At 45.9% G+C, this 19,251-nt stretch overlaps 2 protein-coding genes across 14 annotated transcripts in view; both read left to right on the top strand.

The window, feature by feature from the left end:
- Positions 1 to 9,413, top strand: part of magi2a (membrane associated guanylate kinase, WW and PDZ domain containing 2a) — a 215,331-nt gene extending 205,918 nt beyond the window's left edge. For 10 of the 13 annotated variants that reach the window (XM_046379314.1, XM_046379311.1, XM_046379308.1 and 7 more), the window contains 2 exons: positions 1,715 to 1,853; positions 4,966 to 9,413. In XM_046379314.1, the coding sequence (XP_046235270.1) occupies positions 1,715 to 1,853; positions 4,966 to 5,681 (855 nt within the window). In that variant the 3' untranslated portion in view covers positions 5,682 to 9,413. Of the gene's footprint in view, positions 1 to 1,714; positions 1,854 to 2,146; positions 2,258 to 4,965 lie in introns of all 13 variants that reach the window. The other 3 variants (XM_046379320.1, XM_046379318.1, XM_046379319.1) reach the window with 2 other exon arrangements.
- A 2,996-nt stretch (positions 9,414 to 12,409) lies between these two features.
- si:dkey-97m3.1 (fatty acyl-CoA reductase 1) overlaps positions 12,410 to 19,251 on the top strand; it is a 41,549-nt gene continuing 34,707 nt past the window's right edge. Inside the window, exon 1 of the mRNA XM_046378532.1 lies at positions 12,410 to 12,614. Coding sequence (XP_046234488.1) covers positions 12,606 to 12,614 — 9 coding nt within the window. The 5' untranslated portion in view covers positions 12,410 to 12,605. The remainder of the gene's footprint in view (positions 12,615 to 19,251) is intronic.

Here is a 19,251-nt window from a genome sequence, read left to right as displayed (position 1 = left end):
ATCTTTAACACATTTGACCCTGGTTAGCCACAAATTCATCAGTAACAAGGATCGCTAGCATATTCTAATAACCTTGTTTTTTTTCCCTTTAGACTCAAATGGCAGAGCTGAGGCTTTTAAGAAAATTGTACAAAGTGACTGGTTATTACAGATAATCATTCAGCACATTTCATCACCTCTCTAAACTTTAAGCCTCCATTAAATGAAGGAGTTGTGCGCCGGCATCGGGTCCAATCGGAGCTTCATTTCCACGCGCCTTGTGCTCGCCATTCACATGCCGCCCATTCAACTTTAGTTCCCTCTTTATTAGAGATGAAAATGGAGATCACTCTCCTCTGCTATTAGGGGGTGAGGATTAATGAGCGAACCATCTTGCCTCCCACCTCTCTTCAGACCAGTGTAATGACACCTAATGACTCCCCCCTGTCCAGGCTCAAGTCCGCTCCTGACTTTCAAATTACCCCAACCATTACCGGAGGACTTCTCCATTTGTTAGCGTAATTGGGTGGCATGCTTTGTCCCTTTCCCCGTGAATCCTCCCCATTAGTCAGCCTCTGAGCCGCCTGTGAAGTGAGAGTCTTGAAGGAGGGAGGACTGACGTTAAAGCCGTCCTCCTGTACATGCGGGGAGCGGTCAGGAAAAGGAGAGGCAGTCCGGCTAACAGTGACTCTAACCCGCTGCACTTATGGTTGTTTTAAATAGGAGCGTCATTGGTATTCATCATCATGTCCTAATATGTTCCTCAGCAGCCCCACGAGAACGGGGTCTGCCGTAATTCCATCCAGACGACATGTCGAAATCACATCCGCAATTAATTACACCAGTTCATGGCTGGTAATGCTTATTAACGCTTAGAGAAGCTCATGGGAAAGCCAATGAATTATAGATCCATATTGATCTTTATAAATCACTGTCGTCCAGAGTGAAAGAAGCTTGTTACTGTTCAGTTTTATGTGTGGTCTGCTCATTTGCACACCTGCCATTATAATCGACTCAGTCTTAGGTATGCAAGCACCGTCATTAATTTGCTCATCTAATTTTCGCCTTTGTGAACTTGGCCCGCAAGTTTAGGGAACAATATGGCACCTAATATTGCATTTCTTCTCAGTCGTTTCTATAGCGCACGCCTTGCAAGGATCCTCGAATGCATCACATACACAATCATGTCTATATTTGAAGCAACAAAAGCTTCATTGTTGAAGTTGTAAATTGAATGGACAGTATGCAGGCCACATGTCCCCTTTGGTTTGGTTTTGCTTCACAGTAGCTGGTAAGATATTCTTTAATGGAACTTTAAAATCTTTAAATGCAGCTTCAGTCTTGATTCAGTACTTGCTGAGGTTCCTGAAGTTTTGGGCAGCTGAAAGATTTTGAAATGGTTTCTGCCAAATGAATGGGAAGATTTTTTTTTTCAGGAGTAGATACTCCACTGATGCTGTTTAAGAACATTAACAAGTGAACTTGTTGTATCGAGTCAAAGGTTGACTCAATACACACCAAACTCACCTCACACCTTTTCTTTGCGGTCCTGGCTTTGCACACGCAGGAATCATCATGTTGACACAGGAAACGGCCAAAGCCAGAAGCAAAATGTTGCCCAAAACACCTTCGTTTGATGTAGCACACATGAGAAAGTGGCCCCAGAGCAAACCGTCTTCTCTCTGACACACACATGTCTGCTTTTCATCTCCGTCACACACTTCCTGACATCCAGGTCGGGGACCAAATCATTGAGATCAATGGGGAGAGCACCCGGGACATGACCCACGCCAGAGCCATCGAGCTGATCAAGTCTGGGGGCCGGCGTGTGCGTCTCCTCCTGAAGAGGGGCACGGGACAAGTCCCAGAGTACGGTAAGCATCAGAACCTCACTGCAAAACAGCTCGGCCTTCAGGCTCATTCCTTAACTCTTAGATCGCTCTCTCCTCGCTGTCTTAATGCCACTTTAACTCTTGATAACATTGTTCAGGCATGCATCTCTATTCATGTTAAATCTTCTGCCTTTATTTTCTCCCTGTTTCTCACTGTATTCTGTATTTCACTGTGCTGGGAAAAAAACAAACTAATTATTTGTCTCTTCTATCTTGACTAACACTAGTTTATCTTCTGTCCATTTCAATGACCTATCACTAATTGATTCGTCTAGGTTGTTACTTCCCCTTCTATAGGAATGGTATCTTCCAGTCTCTCCATGTGCATGAAAAGTGACAAGCATGGCTCCCCCTACTTCTTCCTAATGGGCCACTCTAAAGACACGGTTTGTGACCATACGAATGTTTTCTCTCTTCACTTAACCTTGGCGTTCTGTGCTGTGGTTTTGTGTGTTGTTTTTTTCTGTAACCGCCTGTTCAGTGTAAACTTCCACATCTGCACACCGAAGCCTTTTGGCTTATAGACTAATCAGCAAATGCTGCTTCGAGCCACAGGAGGCAGTAAAATTAGTGAACATAACTCTTCTCATGACCAAAAGATAAATGTGCAGCCAGCAGCTACCTGCAGGCCCAAAAATGCAGCAATATGAGCATTCACCCTGGGTCAGCCAGAGGAGATGAAAGTGAAATATTTCGGGCAGATTATTTACCCGGTGAGATCTCGGCGCAGCAGGAATCCAGCCTGCGAGGGGACATTTATTCTTGTGACGCCGCCTGTAATAAAACCCCAGTGCGTCACTCACTCCTGTGGCTTCTGCACCAGCATGACACTCACTTTTCCGCCTCCTCCCACGATGGAGGAAGCCGTCATGAGGGTGGGAGCGTCGCGTCGCCAAAGCCCCCAGTGATGCACATTCATCAGCGTTTGGCCTCGGCGGTCAGCCTCCAGTCCCTAAACACAGGAAAAAGGGGGTGATGTTGTCGGCCCCTTTTTCTGCCAGATATTCAATCTCCGTGTATGGAGAGCTTTTGTCACGCTTGCCTTGAGGTTGTGGCACAGCCTTGAAAGATGCACTCAGGGAGTCTTACTGCGGTCGGGTCCTCCATCACTGGAAATCTGTTTGATGTCTGATTTCACCCCCCCAGTCGCTGCTTAAAAGTAGAAGCAGCATTTTAACCCACATGTTCTGTTCTGTGTGGGCTTGATTCAGCATTTCATCACTCGTAGTTTGCAGGCACCTTATTTGCATACTGGCAAGTTATGCAAATCATCTACGGTGATTAATTTGGCTATTTAAAACATGAGCAAAGTGATGTTCACGGACGCAAGTTGTTTTCGTTTCAGGTTTTGTGTGCTTTTTAGGAGCCGCTCAAAGCAAAATAAAAGAACAAAAACTGAATAATATAAGCACTACGGTGTCGGCATTCAAAACGCATGGTTTGGAGCATGTGCATGAGTATTATTGTGTGATTGTCTGTGTGCGGCATTGTGTGAGTTTGTGCCTCTGCCAAGCGTTAGATGTGCACCTCAAGGGCATTTATTTGTCAAAGTCCGGAGAATAAATTCTGAATGCTCTAAAAAAATTACTTATGGAGAAGTTGTTCTCTACTGCTCCCAAAGTGACTCCACAACAAACTAAATACATCCTATAATTAATCACACGTTCATTTAAAAGTAAAAAGCCTTACGTTCATTGGTGTGTTTTTATTCTGTGAAAGTCTGTATGATTTCTGTGGTTTAAAGTTAAGAAATCACAAAAAACGATTGTTATGCAACCTTTCTTCTTTTATTTTTTATCAGACCTTTATTCCTCAGTTGACACCCACTCCATGCCCGCCGTTTGTAAGATGAACTTTCTGTTAAAAGAACCCAAACTGAGACGTCCGAGCCCTTTTTGACAGGCCGAATTCCTGTGACTCATAGATTGACTTTGAAATGTCAGATCAATGTCCTTTTGACGAATTAACGGCAAGTAGGTAGTAGTAGTAGTAGAGTTGGAGGAGACCAAAACCGGAGTATAAATATTGGATTCACATTCATCACTTGGACACAAACATGACTTCAGATGAATGCTAATAGCTGAAAGTGATAATATGTCAGTGTGTTTCTGCTGCCCTCGGGTGGCCAAAAAAATCAAACCTTGCAGGTGTGAGAAGTGAAATTACAAAATTTTAATGAGTTTGAGAGCATATAGAACTGAAATCTACATCATGTGGTCTGTGGCTGTGGTGACTCAGCACGAATACAGGCAGACCAGAACTTTAGAGATGACAACGGGCATTAACGCAGCATGTGCTAATCACAGTCCAGCTCACACACACACACACACACACACACACACACAGGACCTCTGAAAGCCACTTCATCGTACCTAGCGTGCTGCAGCTGCGTGAAGTCCCAGCGTACTTAGAAATGAGCATGTGCTCACTCTCCCTCTTAGTCCTGGATCTAATATACTCCAGCGCTGCATGAGAGTCTGCTTATAATTGGGCCTCATGGTGCTGGTGTAGCTAGCCTAGCCTCTGGCCCCCCTGCCCAGCCTCCTGAAGATGACTGATGGCCGAGGGACCGAGACTCATCGGTGCAGAAACAGGAGCTAACAGTCCGTGAGAGTGGAGAGCTGTGGAGGAGCACGCTGTAGCTCCACTGCAGCTGCTACACTGGATCCAGACTTCTGTAGGCTTAGGGGAGAAAGAGGGGGAGAGAGGGGGGAGGCACTTGGCCCCTGAGGTTTTCATTCTCACTAAAGCACCACCCTATTGGGCACATCATCCATTTCATTAAACCTGTTTTCGATTTTCCGCCAAGGTTTTAGATTGGCCGAGGCTTTAAAGAGAGCTATGGGAGGCAGATTGATGCCGTCTAAAAGTAGAGTCGCCCTCTGACACGTTCGGAAGTAGGCTGTAGTGCTGCTCTGATATTTCCTTTAATGCTTTTAGCTTGTGGAATAGGAATGATTGCTGTGATGATTGTTTTTGTTTTGATTTAGTGTTTGCTTCTGCTGTGGCATGTGTGCAAGCTTTAAAGCAGAGCATGTGTGTGTGTGTGTGTGTGTGTTTTTCACGTTACCGACTGCGTGTATGTGTGTCTCAGATAATGCCGCCCCATGGGATGGTCGCCCTTCAGCCTCCCCAAGCCTGTCGGAAGTAGCCCCTCCCATCGACAGCCTTTCCATGCCATCGCCTTCATCTCATCTGGTCCCGGCTCCCGACCCACCTCACCTGTCGCCTCTGGACGTTCCGCGAGATCCGATGGCAGGAGACAGCAGGAAGGAGCGTTCGAAGAGCCCCCAGAAGGCCGAGCTGCCGAATCCAGATCCGAACAGCCAGGGGAGGAGAGCGGCCACAACCGGCGGGAGCGGCCGAGCCAAGAAGGAGGGTGGCAGGTCCACCCAAAAGGGGCACAGGGTGCAGTCCACTGCTGAGGGGGGAGGGGGCAAGGAGGGGCAGAGCGGGGAGCCCAAACCTTCCAGGTGCACCAGAGGGAGGTCCAAGGACAGGAACACTGGGGACAACAGAGAATCCACCCAATGTTCCAGCACCTCTAAGCTCCCACACGCTAACGGGGGCAGCAGGGAGGATGTGAACCGTTACAGTGGCGGGCAGCAGCAGGTGGAGTCGGAGCAGAGCAACCCCAGGCCCAGGGAAGCCGACAGGGGCCTGGGAGAGAGCCGACCCAGCCTGCCCAACAAGAGCACCAGCAGCGCAGCGGGGAGGAAGGCCACGGTCTCTCCCGGGCCTTGGAAGATCCCTGGATCAGACAAGCTGCCCAGCACGCTGCGCACAGGCACGTCCACGCTGAGCAGATAACACCGCGGCTCCAGCAGGTCGCAGAGGCCACACCCCCATCTGGATGAAACCACCACCCTCACACCTTCCTGTGCTCCTTTCACCCCCTTTCGGTTCCCATTCTCCCACAGACCACTGAGTCAAAACCGGGTGGGGGGGGGCGGGGTGATCTGGACCACGTGTTTTTAGTTTTATTTATGATACTGTACTCTAAATTATTTTGAGAAATATTTTACACCCACCACCTTAAGAACTGGAAAAATCATCCACTTTTTGAAAAAAAAAAAAAAGAAAAGAAAATGGAAGAGCAAGTAGAATGTGTGTGACGGAGAATCACTTCAGGGGGTACAAACTGTAAACTCTATTTTGAGTTGTCCCCAAGCAGAACATGCAAATATAAACAGCTGACAGGAAGCAACTGTCGGCTGCCATTGGATTTTTATATATAAATATATATATATATATACACACATAAATAAATATATAAAGTGGAGTCTGTTTTATGAACTGGAATGTTGACAAAGGAGCTTTGACTGGTTTTGACGAGAGCGAATGGAAGAAAGAGTGACAGCAGAGATGAAATCTACTCATCAACAGAACTTTGCCTTAACAGAGACTGTATGGGCCTGAACCTGTCTTGAAATCAAATCTATGAGATGATTATAGACATAGATAAATTATAATGAATATGAATATGTGGAATCATTTGTAAATAAGATCATCTTTAAGCGAACAGAACCTGAGGCGAGGCGATGGAACTTCCTGTCCGTGTTCAGACGAGTTAAACGGCGCCACACGGATGAGAGCTTTCCCCACGCCGCCGCCTCCCTCCTCTACCCGCCCGTTCAGCCCTGTGATTGCAGTTCGGGGTCTCGCCAGGCCTGCTGAGGTTGACTGCACGGTCTGTTTGCGCTTGAACCATCACCACAGGTCGGCGGGGGTGTCGTGTCAATCCATTTTTCTCATTTCTGTGCTTAAGGAACAAAGCAATCCGCGACGGTGGAGTCCGGCCGGACGCTGACAGAAGGAGTTGGTGTGACACCAACCGGGGGGGGGAGGGGCAGAGTGCCTTAGACTGACAGAGGAAGGTTGGCTTACAAGTCAAAGGTTTGACTCCAGTACTATTTAGAGGGTCCAGAAACAGGCTGCTATACAGAAAAAACTTTACAGATTTAAATAATAAACAGTATTTTCTCAGATATGATGAAATATATAATTTATCTCACAAGCTTATGTATGGAAATTAGTCGATTACCAGATGGTCTCGAGTGTTTCAGTCTGGGTCATGTGAGTTTTCATTGCTGATTGCTTACCGACGTATCAGACCTCACCTTTGATCGCCCGTGTGAGATGGTGTTGGGAAACATCAGCACAGAGCACCAGTTTAAATGAGTAAAATCTGACTGAATCACTCGTCGAAAGCTTTCTCTCCTGACAGCCCGTCACCTGACGGACTGAATGGCCTCAATTTGAGAACGAAACCTTTCTATCCTTTTCCACGTTGGCTGGGAAACTGTTGCACCTGTCACTGTCAGCTGCTGAATTTGATTTGTTTTGGGTGATTCTGTGTGATATTAAGAAGTACATCTCCGCGCCAAAGCTCCCTGTAGATTTTCTTTCATTTCAGCACACACACACACACACACACACACACCTGCCCCTGAATACGACTCTGTTCAAAGCCTACAGTGTAAACGTGCAGGTGAACATTTTTACACAACCTGACAGCAGCAGGTTGGCTGTTGCTGTGGCAGATTAACAAGCGGAAGATTCCTGATCACGTTTTAAACAGTGGTTTCTTTGTTTCAGACGGGAGTAAACAAAAGCAGCTTCTGGTTTCTTGAAGCCAGCTGACGATTTCGCCAGCTAATGTAAGCTGATGTTAGATGAGTCTCAGATATGCTCTCAGTGGGTACACACATGATTTCATGCTAGAAGACTGAGGCTAAAGCTGCATTTTCCAGGCAAAAAGTTAGCATCTTCATGGAAATAAATAAACAGCTTGTTTCTTTAGGGCACGGTAGAGCTAATTAGCCACAGCAGATTTAATATGGTAATAAAATAATGTAAGATCAGACTATTATTTCATTCTCATGTAACATCGTTTGGTTGATTATCATACCTGTTTGCATCTCCTAAACTGTGTTTAACTTTTTAACGTTACGAGAGAAAAGTCTTTTAGGGTGAGGACTAACCGATAAACAAGCTGTCTGTGGTAACACTGACTGTAGTGTGAACTTACTCAAATCCAATTTAAAAAAAAAAAAAATCAGGAGAGAACAGCTAACATTAGCTATCTGCTAAACTAGTTAGCCAGACGTGCTAACGCCAGCTCACGTTAGCGCGGGTGGTCACATGGTTTAATCTATTCGTCACACTCCGACTCCTGTGAGTTTGGTTTGGAAAGGCTAAAACAAAGACGCCATCCTGTTAAACGGCATAAAGGTCCAGTATGTAGGCTTCATTGGCCTCGAGCTGTGTGGGTAAATTTCACCCTGCTGCCCTCCCTGTTTGGTTTGTGTGCTCTGGGCTGCTGTGGAAACATGGCGGCGCTGCATTGGCGGACTCCGCCAGACGACCTGCTCCCTCTGTAGATACCAAAGGCTCATTCTAAGATAACGACAACACAAAAGACTGTCGGTTTCAGGTGATTATACACAAACGAAAACATAATTGTGAATATTATATTGCATTCCTAAATGCCCCCACTTCCTACACACTGGGCCTTTAAATGCTGAGTGCTGCCCCCACACACTCCTGCAACATGTGGAGAAATCAGAAGGCTGACAGGCCTGCAGTGCCTGCTAAGCGGAGGAGGAGTTTATGCAAAAAAAAAAAAAAAAAAAGGTCAATTGTGAGATCAAGAAATCTTTTCACAGCGTTTGCATCCCCTTTGAAGACGTGAAACATCAGAATGGTAATTTTTTTTCTCTGAATGAGCCGTGAGTCATAACACCAGAACAAAAATCTTCCTCTCTGACCTCTGCAGAGTGAAGTGCAAACAGTGTTTAAAGAATAAAGAAGCAAAGGGAGACAAGTCATTATGTTTGCCTTTGTGATCCCTAATTACACAAAGAACAGGCAGCCTGACATTAAAGCACAATCTCACAGGGAGGGGTTTCGGGATGTGAGTTATTGTGTCGGAGAAAATCGTCAGCCAGGCTTTAAACGGCTCAGCCTTTCAGTCACTTGTAGATGGCGTGCGGGGACCATATTTTAGAACACACACACAAAAGGCCTCAAGCCTAAATTTTACATTTGTCAGACTAAAGGTAGCAAGTGCTGCCTTCATACGACCGTTCTGCTCGTTCGCTCCGTTATTTTGTCACTTTTGTGTGATGCAGAAGGAAAAAAAATGTGCATATTTTTGCACAACTCACAGCTTTTCACATCTGGAGCCAAATCGTGAGTAGTTTTCTACAGAAGGCAAGAAGAAGAACAAAAAAGTTTTTTTGTTTTGTTTTTTTTGGGGGGTTTTTTTGCAGAATGTGTGTTGAAATTACAGCACATGCTACACCATAAACTCCCACCCAAGCGGCTCAGTATCACTGTGTAGTGTTATAGCAGTGTGTAGACCCTGAACAAATATCTCTATAAATATGACTCAGTGTACTATTGATGGTCACAAAGACTGTAAGTGGAGCAACTATTTTTATGAAATGCAACACTATGGATATATTAACTTTTGCAAAAATCTTGTTTACCTGTATGATATTCTGAAACGCTGTCAAAATAAAAGAAAATCTTGACACATGACAGATTTATTTAGGACACGCTGCTGTGTGGTTTGTTATGGGAGTCTGTTTTTATCAGAGCGTAACGGTCATATACGACAAGTGCATGTGTGATGCTTTACTTTCACCCCACTGCTCAGCACTTACAAGCAGTATGCTGGTTTATAACACACCAGTACTTATACAGTATTGTCAGTGACATATTATAAATACATAAGAAATAAATACAATCCTAATATCTGTCTTTAACTACATTATATTGCGTTCTAAAGCATTTATTTATCACTTACATACTGCTTATAAATGCTACATGGGCATGCGGGTTAAAATAAAGTGTGAAACTCTTCTGAAAAACTTCTTATGAGCTTCTCTCTTGTGTAACATTTCTACTGTTGTAATGTCGCTATTCAGCCACCTGGGGGCATCCGATAAACCAGAAATACGGAAAGTTACGGGGAATTTAAAAGAAACAAAGAAGTTCACTTTAATGATTTGATTTACTTCGGAGGATTTCAGCCTCAAATGTACACAAAATAATTACTGACTGTGATTCTACTGATGCTTCCTGTCAGCCTTGTGCAGGTTGAATGGAAAAGCTGCCGGTTTTGTGGGTCTTGTGCACACTCTCCATGTGACCACTAGAGGTCAGTGTAGACCTGGCATATGTTTTAGGCTGCTTGGTTTCATAATTGTTGAACTTACATAAAGTTCTTATTCAGACATTTCATCTTGCAAAATGTCGTAGGGCTTTTGTCACCCAGTGTGACCTTGTGATTTCATAAGCTAAAAAATGTCACATGGCACACTTCCTCCAGTTGTGGTGGTTTTCACAGCCCTAAGTGTAACTCTGTGACGATAATGGACGTTAAGAAGGTGACTGCATGCTGTGTGCATACAGAGTGTCTGTGCATCAAACAGAAAACAGACACAAAGGAGGCAAAGAGTCAGAGATGAAGCTCTGCAGGAGCGGCTTGACGAGCTCTCCTGCAGAGGCAGCGCCGCTCGCTGCTGCCTGCTGCCAGCTGGAGGCTCCTGCCTGGTGCCTGTACTCTCCACGGGGGCGAATCAATCCAGGGCTGTGCTCATGCCTCCAGCGCGGCACACACCTCACCAGACCAATGAAAAACCACCTCTGACATGTGATGCACCGCACGGCCCGGACCATCAGGAACAGTCTGCAGACAGGATGTTCTGTAGCAGCTGAAGGAGTTGAAACCGCTGTAGAAGCTGCACAAATGACGCTCACAGCTCAGGATCTCAGCTGCATCTGACAGCATCACACACATCTCCAATATGTCTCCTAAAACACACACACACTGATGTAATGACTGTTTGATGGATTGCTTTGCTGACGTCTCTGGTGTTCCTCCTCACTGAACTGCTTCATCTCATCGATACTAAACATACTGCCAGTAAAATAACTGTAGTGCACAGAAACACAAAGCGTAATGAGTTCATCCCTCACGACTCTGCGCTGCACACAAACATAATCTTTAACAGCACCTCCAGGAAAGATCCGCTCCTTCATCGTTTGATTCTCTGAGCTGCAGGGAAAATAGTCCGCTTGACTGGGAGCAACACGGGCCCAAAAGAGCCCCGGGGATGCGCAGTTTCAGGCTCGGTAATCTGAGGACTGGATGACTGGATGACTGAATGAAATAGCGCACACAGCGTTTGAGCCTTGGCCTTTCTATGTTAAAACACCCCTGCAGTCAGAAAGAAATTTAAACCTGGATTGAGGTGGGATGCGTCTGGGCCGACAGATCATTTGCTGCACAACAAGGATTACCTGCAGAGGCAGCAAAAGGTTGTCCTGCTCCCGCGTGCCACTTTGAGCTTTTTGGGTCAAAGCGCAGCTCTTTGTGCCTTTTGACGCGCTGCATTCAGGGCGGGGAGAGAAGGCCACTCTGCACAGACATGCACTCACACAGGTCTGTTTTGTCTGTTGTTGTTGTGCAGCTGAAGTGAAAAGCAGAGTCTGTGCCCTTCAGCTAAGTGCAGTGAAGCTATGATACGTCAGTGAGTCATAACCAAGGCCGTAACATGTGGACTAATGGCACCGACTGGAGCTTTAAGTGTCCTCCGGGTAGCAGGCTGGACGCAGTCACTGATGTGGTGGTGTTTGATGCCTGGTGCTTGATAACTTAAATTATACATCAGTGATTTGCAATCAGGGAGACCAATTATCTGTCAATAAAGATGACCTGTTCCATCTTGCTGCTGCTCACAATATATTGTGAAGAGTGAGACAGATTATTATAAATTATTTGGTCCCAGTATACAGCGAAAGTATGGACTTACTATCACGCACTGTCTTGAGTGGAGAGAGATATTACGCAAGAAAAATAATAATAATAGGCCTACATCAGCCTCATTCTCATCTTCTCTCGGAGGTTTTACCTTATGAGTTAAGGCTTGGGTTTGAATTCATTTCTAATTTTATTTGCTTATCATAATTTCACCTATCATCAGCGTCTCGAATCCTTAAAGCCTTTGCCTAATTCTGTATGCTTGCAGGCATGTCAATCTGGTCCACAGGAGGGCCGGTGTGGCTGCAGGTTTTCTTTCCTACCAAGTAGCAGCACACCAGACTTGACTCATTTAATCAACTGATCTCCGTCTTCAGACAGTTGATTGGTCAAACGGTGTGCTCTTGGTTGGTTGGCACAAAAACCTGCAGCCACACCGGCCCTCCTGTGGACCGGTTTGACAGCCTCCTTTTATGTATGTATGTTGTCATGCAAATCATTCAGACGTTACATTGTAGTCAAATGAACTTTATACTCATGTTTGGTATATGCCGAACTCGATATTTTGTTAATTCAGATACAAATCCCACTTTCCGTTTATAAACGAACACCGATCGTGCAAGCCAAGTAAACTTGTGGGATTATTGAATGAAATTTGGCGTGACGTTGCGTCTGCATACGACAGAACGGCGTGCACCGGCAGGACCAAGGGAAGGCCCAGGGGCGGGGTGTCGCGCCCTGCCCACTCGGTATCTCGTATTTGAGTAGCAGTCTGTCTAGCTGCAGCAGTCTGCAGACAGACAGGCAGTCGGCGGGGCCGAACTGGGCTTTTTTTGACCGTGGAAGTTTCCCAGCAGCCAGAGCCCAGGGGCGGCCGGTGGGAGGAGGCAGAGAGTCCGCAGCTGCCACACCGCACAGCCTCTTTGAAAGCCGCAAGAGGAAGGAGCCGCCCGCGTCAACCGATGTCAACGGTATGAAGCATTTCGTTTATTGCGTTCATTTGTTTTTCATTTGAAAACGGCATGGGGGTTGAAAGCAGGACTGAAATGTGGGTTTTGAGAAGCCGAGGTCTGTCGAGGCACGCCGCTGTCGGAGCATCTTTCATTGGTTTTTTCGGCTGCGGTCGGAGCAGCGGGAGTGAGCATCATACGCCGGGGCTGAAAATGTCTCCGTACACGGAGCGTTGCTAACAGTTCGTAGTGTTTTCACTTTAATGTCGTTCGTTTGTTTCGGTATGAACGATTGAGTTGTGTAATTGGCGCGTACTCTGTTAGCACGAAGTTGTGGCCGCCTCCGACGGCAGGGCGGCGGGCAGCTGGAGCCGCAATCAGCGTGGAGCAGCTGCGGGAAGCTAGCAGCTGTTAGCTGAGGAAGAGAGAGGAAGTAGGGACAGTGGCCTTCAAAATAAAAGCAGAAACGCCATAACAGCTGATTTACCATGGTGCGGTATTTCCGAAGCCACAGATTTTTAATGAATGGATGTGAATTGATTCATCCTACGGCCATTAATGGAAAAGATAAACTAATCTTAAAGTGACGTACGTTTTATTCAGCATTTCTGCACACGATTTAATCATGCGGGAGCCGTCTTACAAGCAGACAAGTCATTTTAAATCGCCGTGAAAGCGCTGATGGATTTTGAATCTTTGGTTAGTTTTGAAGTCCATGAGGTGTTTGATTGATTTTAAGACGAAACTGGAAATCGTTCAAGTTTGAAGTTGAAAAGTATTTAGGCTTTGCTGCTTTTTACACCATTGATAATTGAAACAGGCCAGTTTTGTCGGCTATCAGGGTCTTTTATGAAATTAAAATGGACATTTCTGATTTTACGTTTTTTTTTTTACGTTTTGTAGGCCAGGCGACTCGTCCATCATTAAACAAAACACATTTGCAGTCCTGGAGTTGTTGTTACGTTTTTTCTTTTACTTTGAATATTTACTCCGGAAGTGCTATGTTAAGCAGGTTTCTGTCTTGACACTCTCGAATGGAGAACCTTAGAATTACGTCCATCACATTGTTTTGTAACCACTGTAGCTATAAAATACACTGTTTATATACAAAGATGAACCATCATGACAGAGTGAGAAGCCAGAACTGTTCGGTCTGTCGTTTTCCCCCTGTCTCTCTCTCTCTGTGTGTGTGTGTGTGTGTGTGTGTGTGTGTGTGTGTGTGTGTGGTTTGCCATGTGGAGGCGAGCCGTTTGAATCACCTCCTCCCGGATGAGCCCTGTCTCTTGCTCAGCGGGCCGACTGGGATGACAGAAAGCGCAGCTGACTCTCCTGCTCATAAATGTGCAGCTTCTGGCCTCCCACATCTCAACCACAAGCTTTAATGAACAAAGTCCTCGCAGACCTCAGATGTGAGAAGACGGGTGGTGTTGCATGTGCACAGTGTGGAGTCCTTTAACACTACAAAGACATGGGAGCAGTTTACATTCAGAGCGGAGTGAACTCCCATGAAAGGCATGACTCCACTGAGCACCGGACGAGCCTGCTCTGCAGTCTGCTGCCTGTGTGCTTCATCATGATAACTGCTGGGTTATGTGCGTGATGGCATACATTACATACCTTTGGTGCACTTCTTCTCCTTTTGGGCCACAGTAAAGGCTGTCGTGCCTTTGGAGCTCGAGCTAAGCTTTAAGCTTTAAGCTTTAAAGTGCGGCTGCAACTGTGACGCTCGTTTTCCTGCAGGTTTTCTGAGCTCACTCGTTTTGCCTGTCAAATAGTGACAGAAAATGGAAGCAGATTTCTCTGTTTTTGCCCCCCACAGGCAAAAGTGATGTCTTCACATGTCTTTCTGTGTCCTATCAACAGTCCACAACCAACAAATATTCACTTTAGGACGATACTAAACAGAGAAAAGCAGCAAGTGTTTGTTGAAATAGTTGCAACAACAGTTTTGCACATCTGCATTTCTCCATTTTATTGACACAAACATGCATAATTCACACGCTCAGATCAATGCTGGGTGCTTCATCTTGTATAATAAAACTGTTCAGGTGAGGTCCATGTGTTGTGGATGCTTAACATCCTGAGTATGTCGAAAGGAAAAATATTCCCACGTGGGTGTAGAAATGAAGCGTACCTTATTCAAATGGAGCAACACCTTTTCCTCTTTATTTCTGAACAGCCTTGCAGAACATCAGTACATCATGTGGCGCAAACTGCGAGCAGATTTTCGCCCCCGAAAGGTGTTTTGATGTGTGATCGTAAATTTAGCTCGTCTCCATCTGAGCTGCAGGACACTAAATCAGGGAGGAAAAAAAAATGTCTTGAGCTGGTTTCCAAATTGGGATCACAAATAGAGCTCTAATTATCATCACGAGGTGACCTATATTTTGTTCTCAGAAAAGTGTTAGGTGTGTGTGCTGCATGGATGCTGCCAGACAGCGTTTTCTGCCTGGCTTCCTGTCACTGTTTACAGAGTCACACACATGCCTGGTTGACTTTTCTTGCCTTAGCGAGTCTGAGGAGTTCAAAGTTGTTTGATTTCGTAACGAGGAATGCTGCAAGGCGAGATGTACGAAGTCCGTCCCTCGTCTTCCGGGTTCCTAAGCCGCCTTGTTGACGTGTGTGCAGCCTCTCGTCCTGCGCTCTCTCGCCTCCAGCTGCTGCTCCTGCAAACCCCCCTCAGCCCTCCTCTGTCGCTGTCCTCCTTTTCAACCTCTGCTTTACACATGTGCTCCCTTTCTCTCCTGGTGCAGGGCTCCATCAATCTTTATGCTAAATGGTTGTGTAGCTGCTCTGTTGCAGACCTCCTCCTCCTCCTCCTCCTCCTGTGTGCATTTCCATACCAGAGAGAGTAGTATTAGTGTGGTACAGTGAGCAAGTGCAGAGGCATGATGGGAGAGCAGCGTGGGAGATGTTTGTCACATCTCTGCGTTCACAGTTTTCAGCAGGCTGTGATGTAAAGAGTGTGTGTGTGTGTGTGTGTGTGTGTGGTGTGGGGGGTTGCAGTGCACTTCCTTTACTCTTCAGGAAATAAACAGCCGCTGATATGTAAATCTCTTTATGTTGTGAGTGTTGTCACTGTCAGTGTGTGTGTGTGTGTGTGTGGAGGAGGAAGCCATATTGAGCACTGCCACCTTTGGCGATATCATTCACAAATGTAAAAAAAAAAAAAAAAAGAAGAAGAATAAAACAGCCTGAGATTTTTATCATTCCTGCTCAGCTCTGATGCAACTTGGCACGGATCCCATTCAGGACATTTTAAGAAGCACTGTGGGAAGTCCTGGGATTGAGACGCTATCAGAAAAGACATTTAAGATAAACATTTTCATCAGGAAATGGAGTCAGCGCAGCTCTGAGTAATGTTTATCTCATGCCGACATAGTGTCAATAATAATCATGTGAAGTACTGACGTTTATCAGGTGTGTTTACCTTCTTATTTTAAGGTGTTTGCAGGCTGGCATTTGCTAATTAGTGCAACACCCACAGCACAGGTAAGCCTGATGGGTTGTCGTGATTTTTGCAAACCAGACCTCACGTCGTGTCATATGAAGTACTGACTTTGTGGTCCAGCGTCGGTTCCTCATTCTGCTGCTTGAAGTTTAAATTGTTTGAGCAGCTTGTTGAAAGAGTGCGAGATCCTCCTTCACACGAGGCCTTCATGACTTTTAGCTGCTTTAAGAGGGGAAAGTTTACCTCTTGTTTGTCAATCTGCTCTTAAGTCACAACTAAAGCTTTAGTTTTTTGTTTTTTTTTGAAAGGATTATAAGGAATAAGCCTGTGGGGCTAATGTTTGTCTCGTCGCGCATTAGGGACATCTGTGGCAGCGTGGCCACCTGTGGCTGCTGTCATCATTTTCTGCAGGCATCCACATTTGGTTGCTGCATGTTACTCCTTCCTTCTTGGCAGACTTGCTTGTTGTTTATTTATTGTTTTGTTTGTTGTCACACTTGGCTAAAGTCCCCGTCAAGGTGACATCTTCAGCTGATGCTCAGTACCAAAAAAAGATTCAGTTTATCATGACATCAAGCACAGATGAGCAGGAAGGACCGTCGGTGTCCGTCCAAAAGTGTTTGTGTACCATCACTGCGGTTTGAAACGAAGACGAGCTCTTGTCTCTGACATGGGACATGTTCAGACTTCATGTTTCACATTACTTGCTTTCCCGACAACAACAACAACAACAACAGCTCTAACTGCTCCAACTTTCCTGTCATGTCAAAGCAGATGAAGTGATTGTTCTTCCGACGGTTCTGTCAGCGCCCGCCGGGTAGTCCAGCCAGTCGGACGAGTATCCGAGCTAGCTGCGTCCTTAAATGAACACATGCAGGTGTTTAATGAAAAAGTAGCTCGCTGTTGGCTGTGCCTTTTGCAGAAGTGTCCCTGCACCTGTGCTTGGCTGTTTCTCTTGGGAGGAGCTGGATTGGCTTGAATCAGCATTTGGTGCAAGTGCTGTGGATGGTGAGGATAAATGAGCAGGAGGAAAAAGGGGGCCAGGGCCCTGAGAGGGAGGGAGGGAGTGTGGAGATCACCTTCAGGATAGTCCACCAAGGAGGAGGACAACCCCGGAGGTGATCCTGAACTGACCAAAGGATCTACATGCTATGCTACACATGCTAAGCTATTTTTCTTGCTGTCCCAGGCAACACTCGTCTTCTTCGGCTTCTGAAATGTGACCGTCAGTTAATCTTGCACTCACGGAGGTTATTGGTGAACCAGCCTCGTATACCCTCCCCTGTTTAAGAGCCTGTTAGTTGACTTTCATACTCCTGAAAATCCTCCTTGGTTGCCTGTGATGTAAAGTAAACTGTGAATTTGTAGGAAATGGCATCGAGTATTGGAAACCCTTCGTTTGGTCCTTTTTAATTCGAAGGCTCAAGCAGATGTTGTAAATCAGCGTCGGTCACCTTGCGACACCCACCCCGTCTGTGAGTCCTGTGGGCCTCGTGGCCGTTAATAACCGGTGGCGGATGTTCCTGTGGGTTGTGTGACATTGAACCCCACGTGGACATGGGTGCTCTTCACACAGCATGTCACATCAGGGTAATGGGGAGGATTTGGAGCTGCGCTTCGTGGCAGTGAGTCACCCGGTGTTGATTAATGGACCCGCTGACCGCATGGAAGGAGGCGTCTTCTTAAGGGTGCTGATCGTAATCAAATAAATCCCACTGAATTCATTTAACTTCAGGCAAAACGGTTACACAGTGAAACAGACAATAAGTACAAATGAAGAAATGAAAAGCTTCGAAAGCAAACGACGACTCAGCCGAGGTAAATTGCGCACTTCAGGCTTGGCTCCTGTTGACTTTAAGCGCCGGAGCAGAACCGTGAATACTGGTTCATTTGCGTGCTGATGACAGATTAGGCTTCCTTCTCTGCCTCCTTGTGCCCTGCCTTGTTTGACTTGGTGTGCTTTGGTGTAAGAAGTGAGTGTTCCTGCAGTGTTAGATTTCACACTGCGACAAGCCAGCCAGCGGATGTTGAGGCTTCACTTTGCCAGGCTGACTCGTTGCTGTGGGTGGTGTCATCTCTCCAGGAACATGACGGCGCAGGTTTTCAGCGATTACACATTTCGAAGGATTTATGAGACGTAGCATTCGGGTAAATCTATAGGGTGCGGCTTCGGGGCAGGCTGAAACCAACTGTGGATACGTTAAGGTTTTCTGCATGAGAGCCGATGTTGAGTCATCAGCCGCCCGAGAGTGAACAGCAGAGTCCTGATCAGGTCGTCCCACAGTCCTCAGTCCTCTTTGGCGTCTTGTGTTTTGCCTTGACTTCCTCTTGTTTTTCGTCCGTTGAAAAGGTGGAGCTTTTGCTTTTCCTTTGAAATGGCCCCGAGGAGCAGGTTGACGTGTCCTGGAGAAGCTTTTGCAGAGCATAAAACCTCAGAGGAACTTGTTCACATGACATCAGTTGTTTTATCTGACAAACAGTTTGAACTTGTGGCTTTTATTGGCCTAATTGGTGCAGCTGAAGAAGTAACTCTAAACTGACGGATTAAGTTGAGATAAAAGAGTTTTTTCCCCTTTTCCACAGTCAAATTGCTTGTTTTGTCTAAATAAAAGAAAAAAGAAACAAAAGATCTTAAGTTTACTTTCAGTTTAGAGTTTAAGATGGAAAAGATTACCTTTTTGTTTCTCAATTTTGCTTTCTTAAAATATCATTTGTCCGAAGTGTTTTTTGTTTGTTTCTTTGTTTTTTAAGGACTAAAAGGAAAAGGCCTCTGGGGATCATTTGGAGTGATGTTTGTCTTGGGGGTGTCTGTGGCAGGGTGGCCCAACCTCACTGTCTTTATGTGGGACTTTCTGGACCGACGCCCAGCCTGCTATGCGTGGACAATATGGCCGGCAGCCAAGGCCATGCAGATCTCCCTCTTTATACTTTATGCTTTTCTTTCCCTGAGACCTGAGCGTAAATTTCTAACAGTATTTCCTCTCACTCTCCCGCTGAGTAGTCAAACAGAAACTCATTTCTCGTTTAAGCTGGAGCGTATTGTGGTTGTGTCCTCACAGTATTGGCTTGGTACTCTGAGTTAAAGGCGGCGACTCTCTCGGCTGCTCTGAAGTGAACCATGAAGCTGTTGAAGTAAGACTTGACCCTGTTCATCTGGTATTTAATGAAACCTGTATGAACTTCATTTGGTCTGACCACTTGATTAAT

The sequence above is a fragment of the Scatophagus argus genome, chromosome 22, assembly GCF_020382885.2.
Source record: "Scatophagus argus isolate fScaArg1 chromosome 22, fScaArg1.pri, whole genome shotgun sequence".
NCBI classification, from domain to species: domain Eukaryota; kingdom Metazoa; phylum Chordata; class Actinopteri; family Scatophagidae; genus Scatophagus; species Scatophagus argus.
The sequence above is the reverse complement of the archived record's forward strand: the minus strand, read 5'-3'. Positions and strand labels throughout refer to the sequence as shown.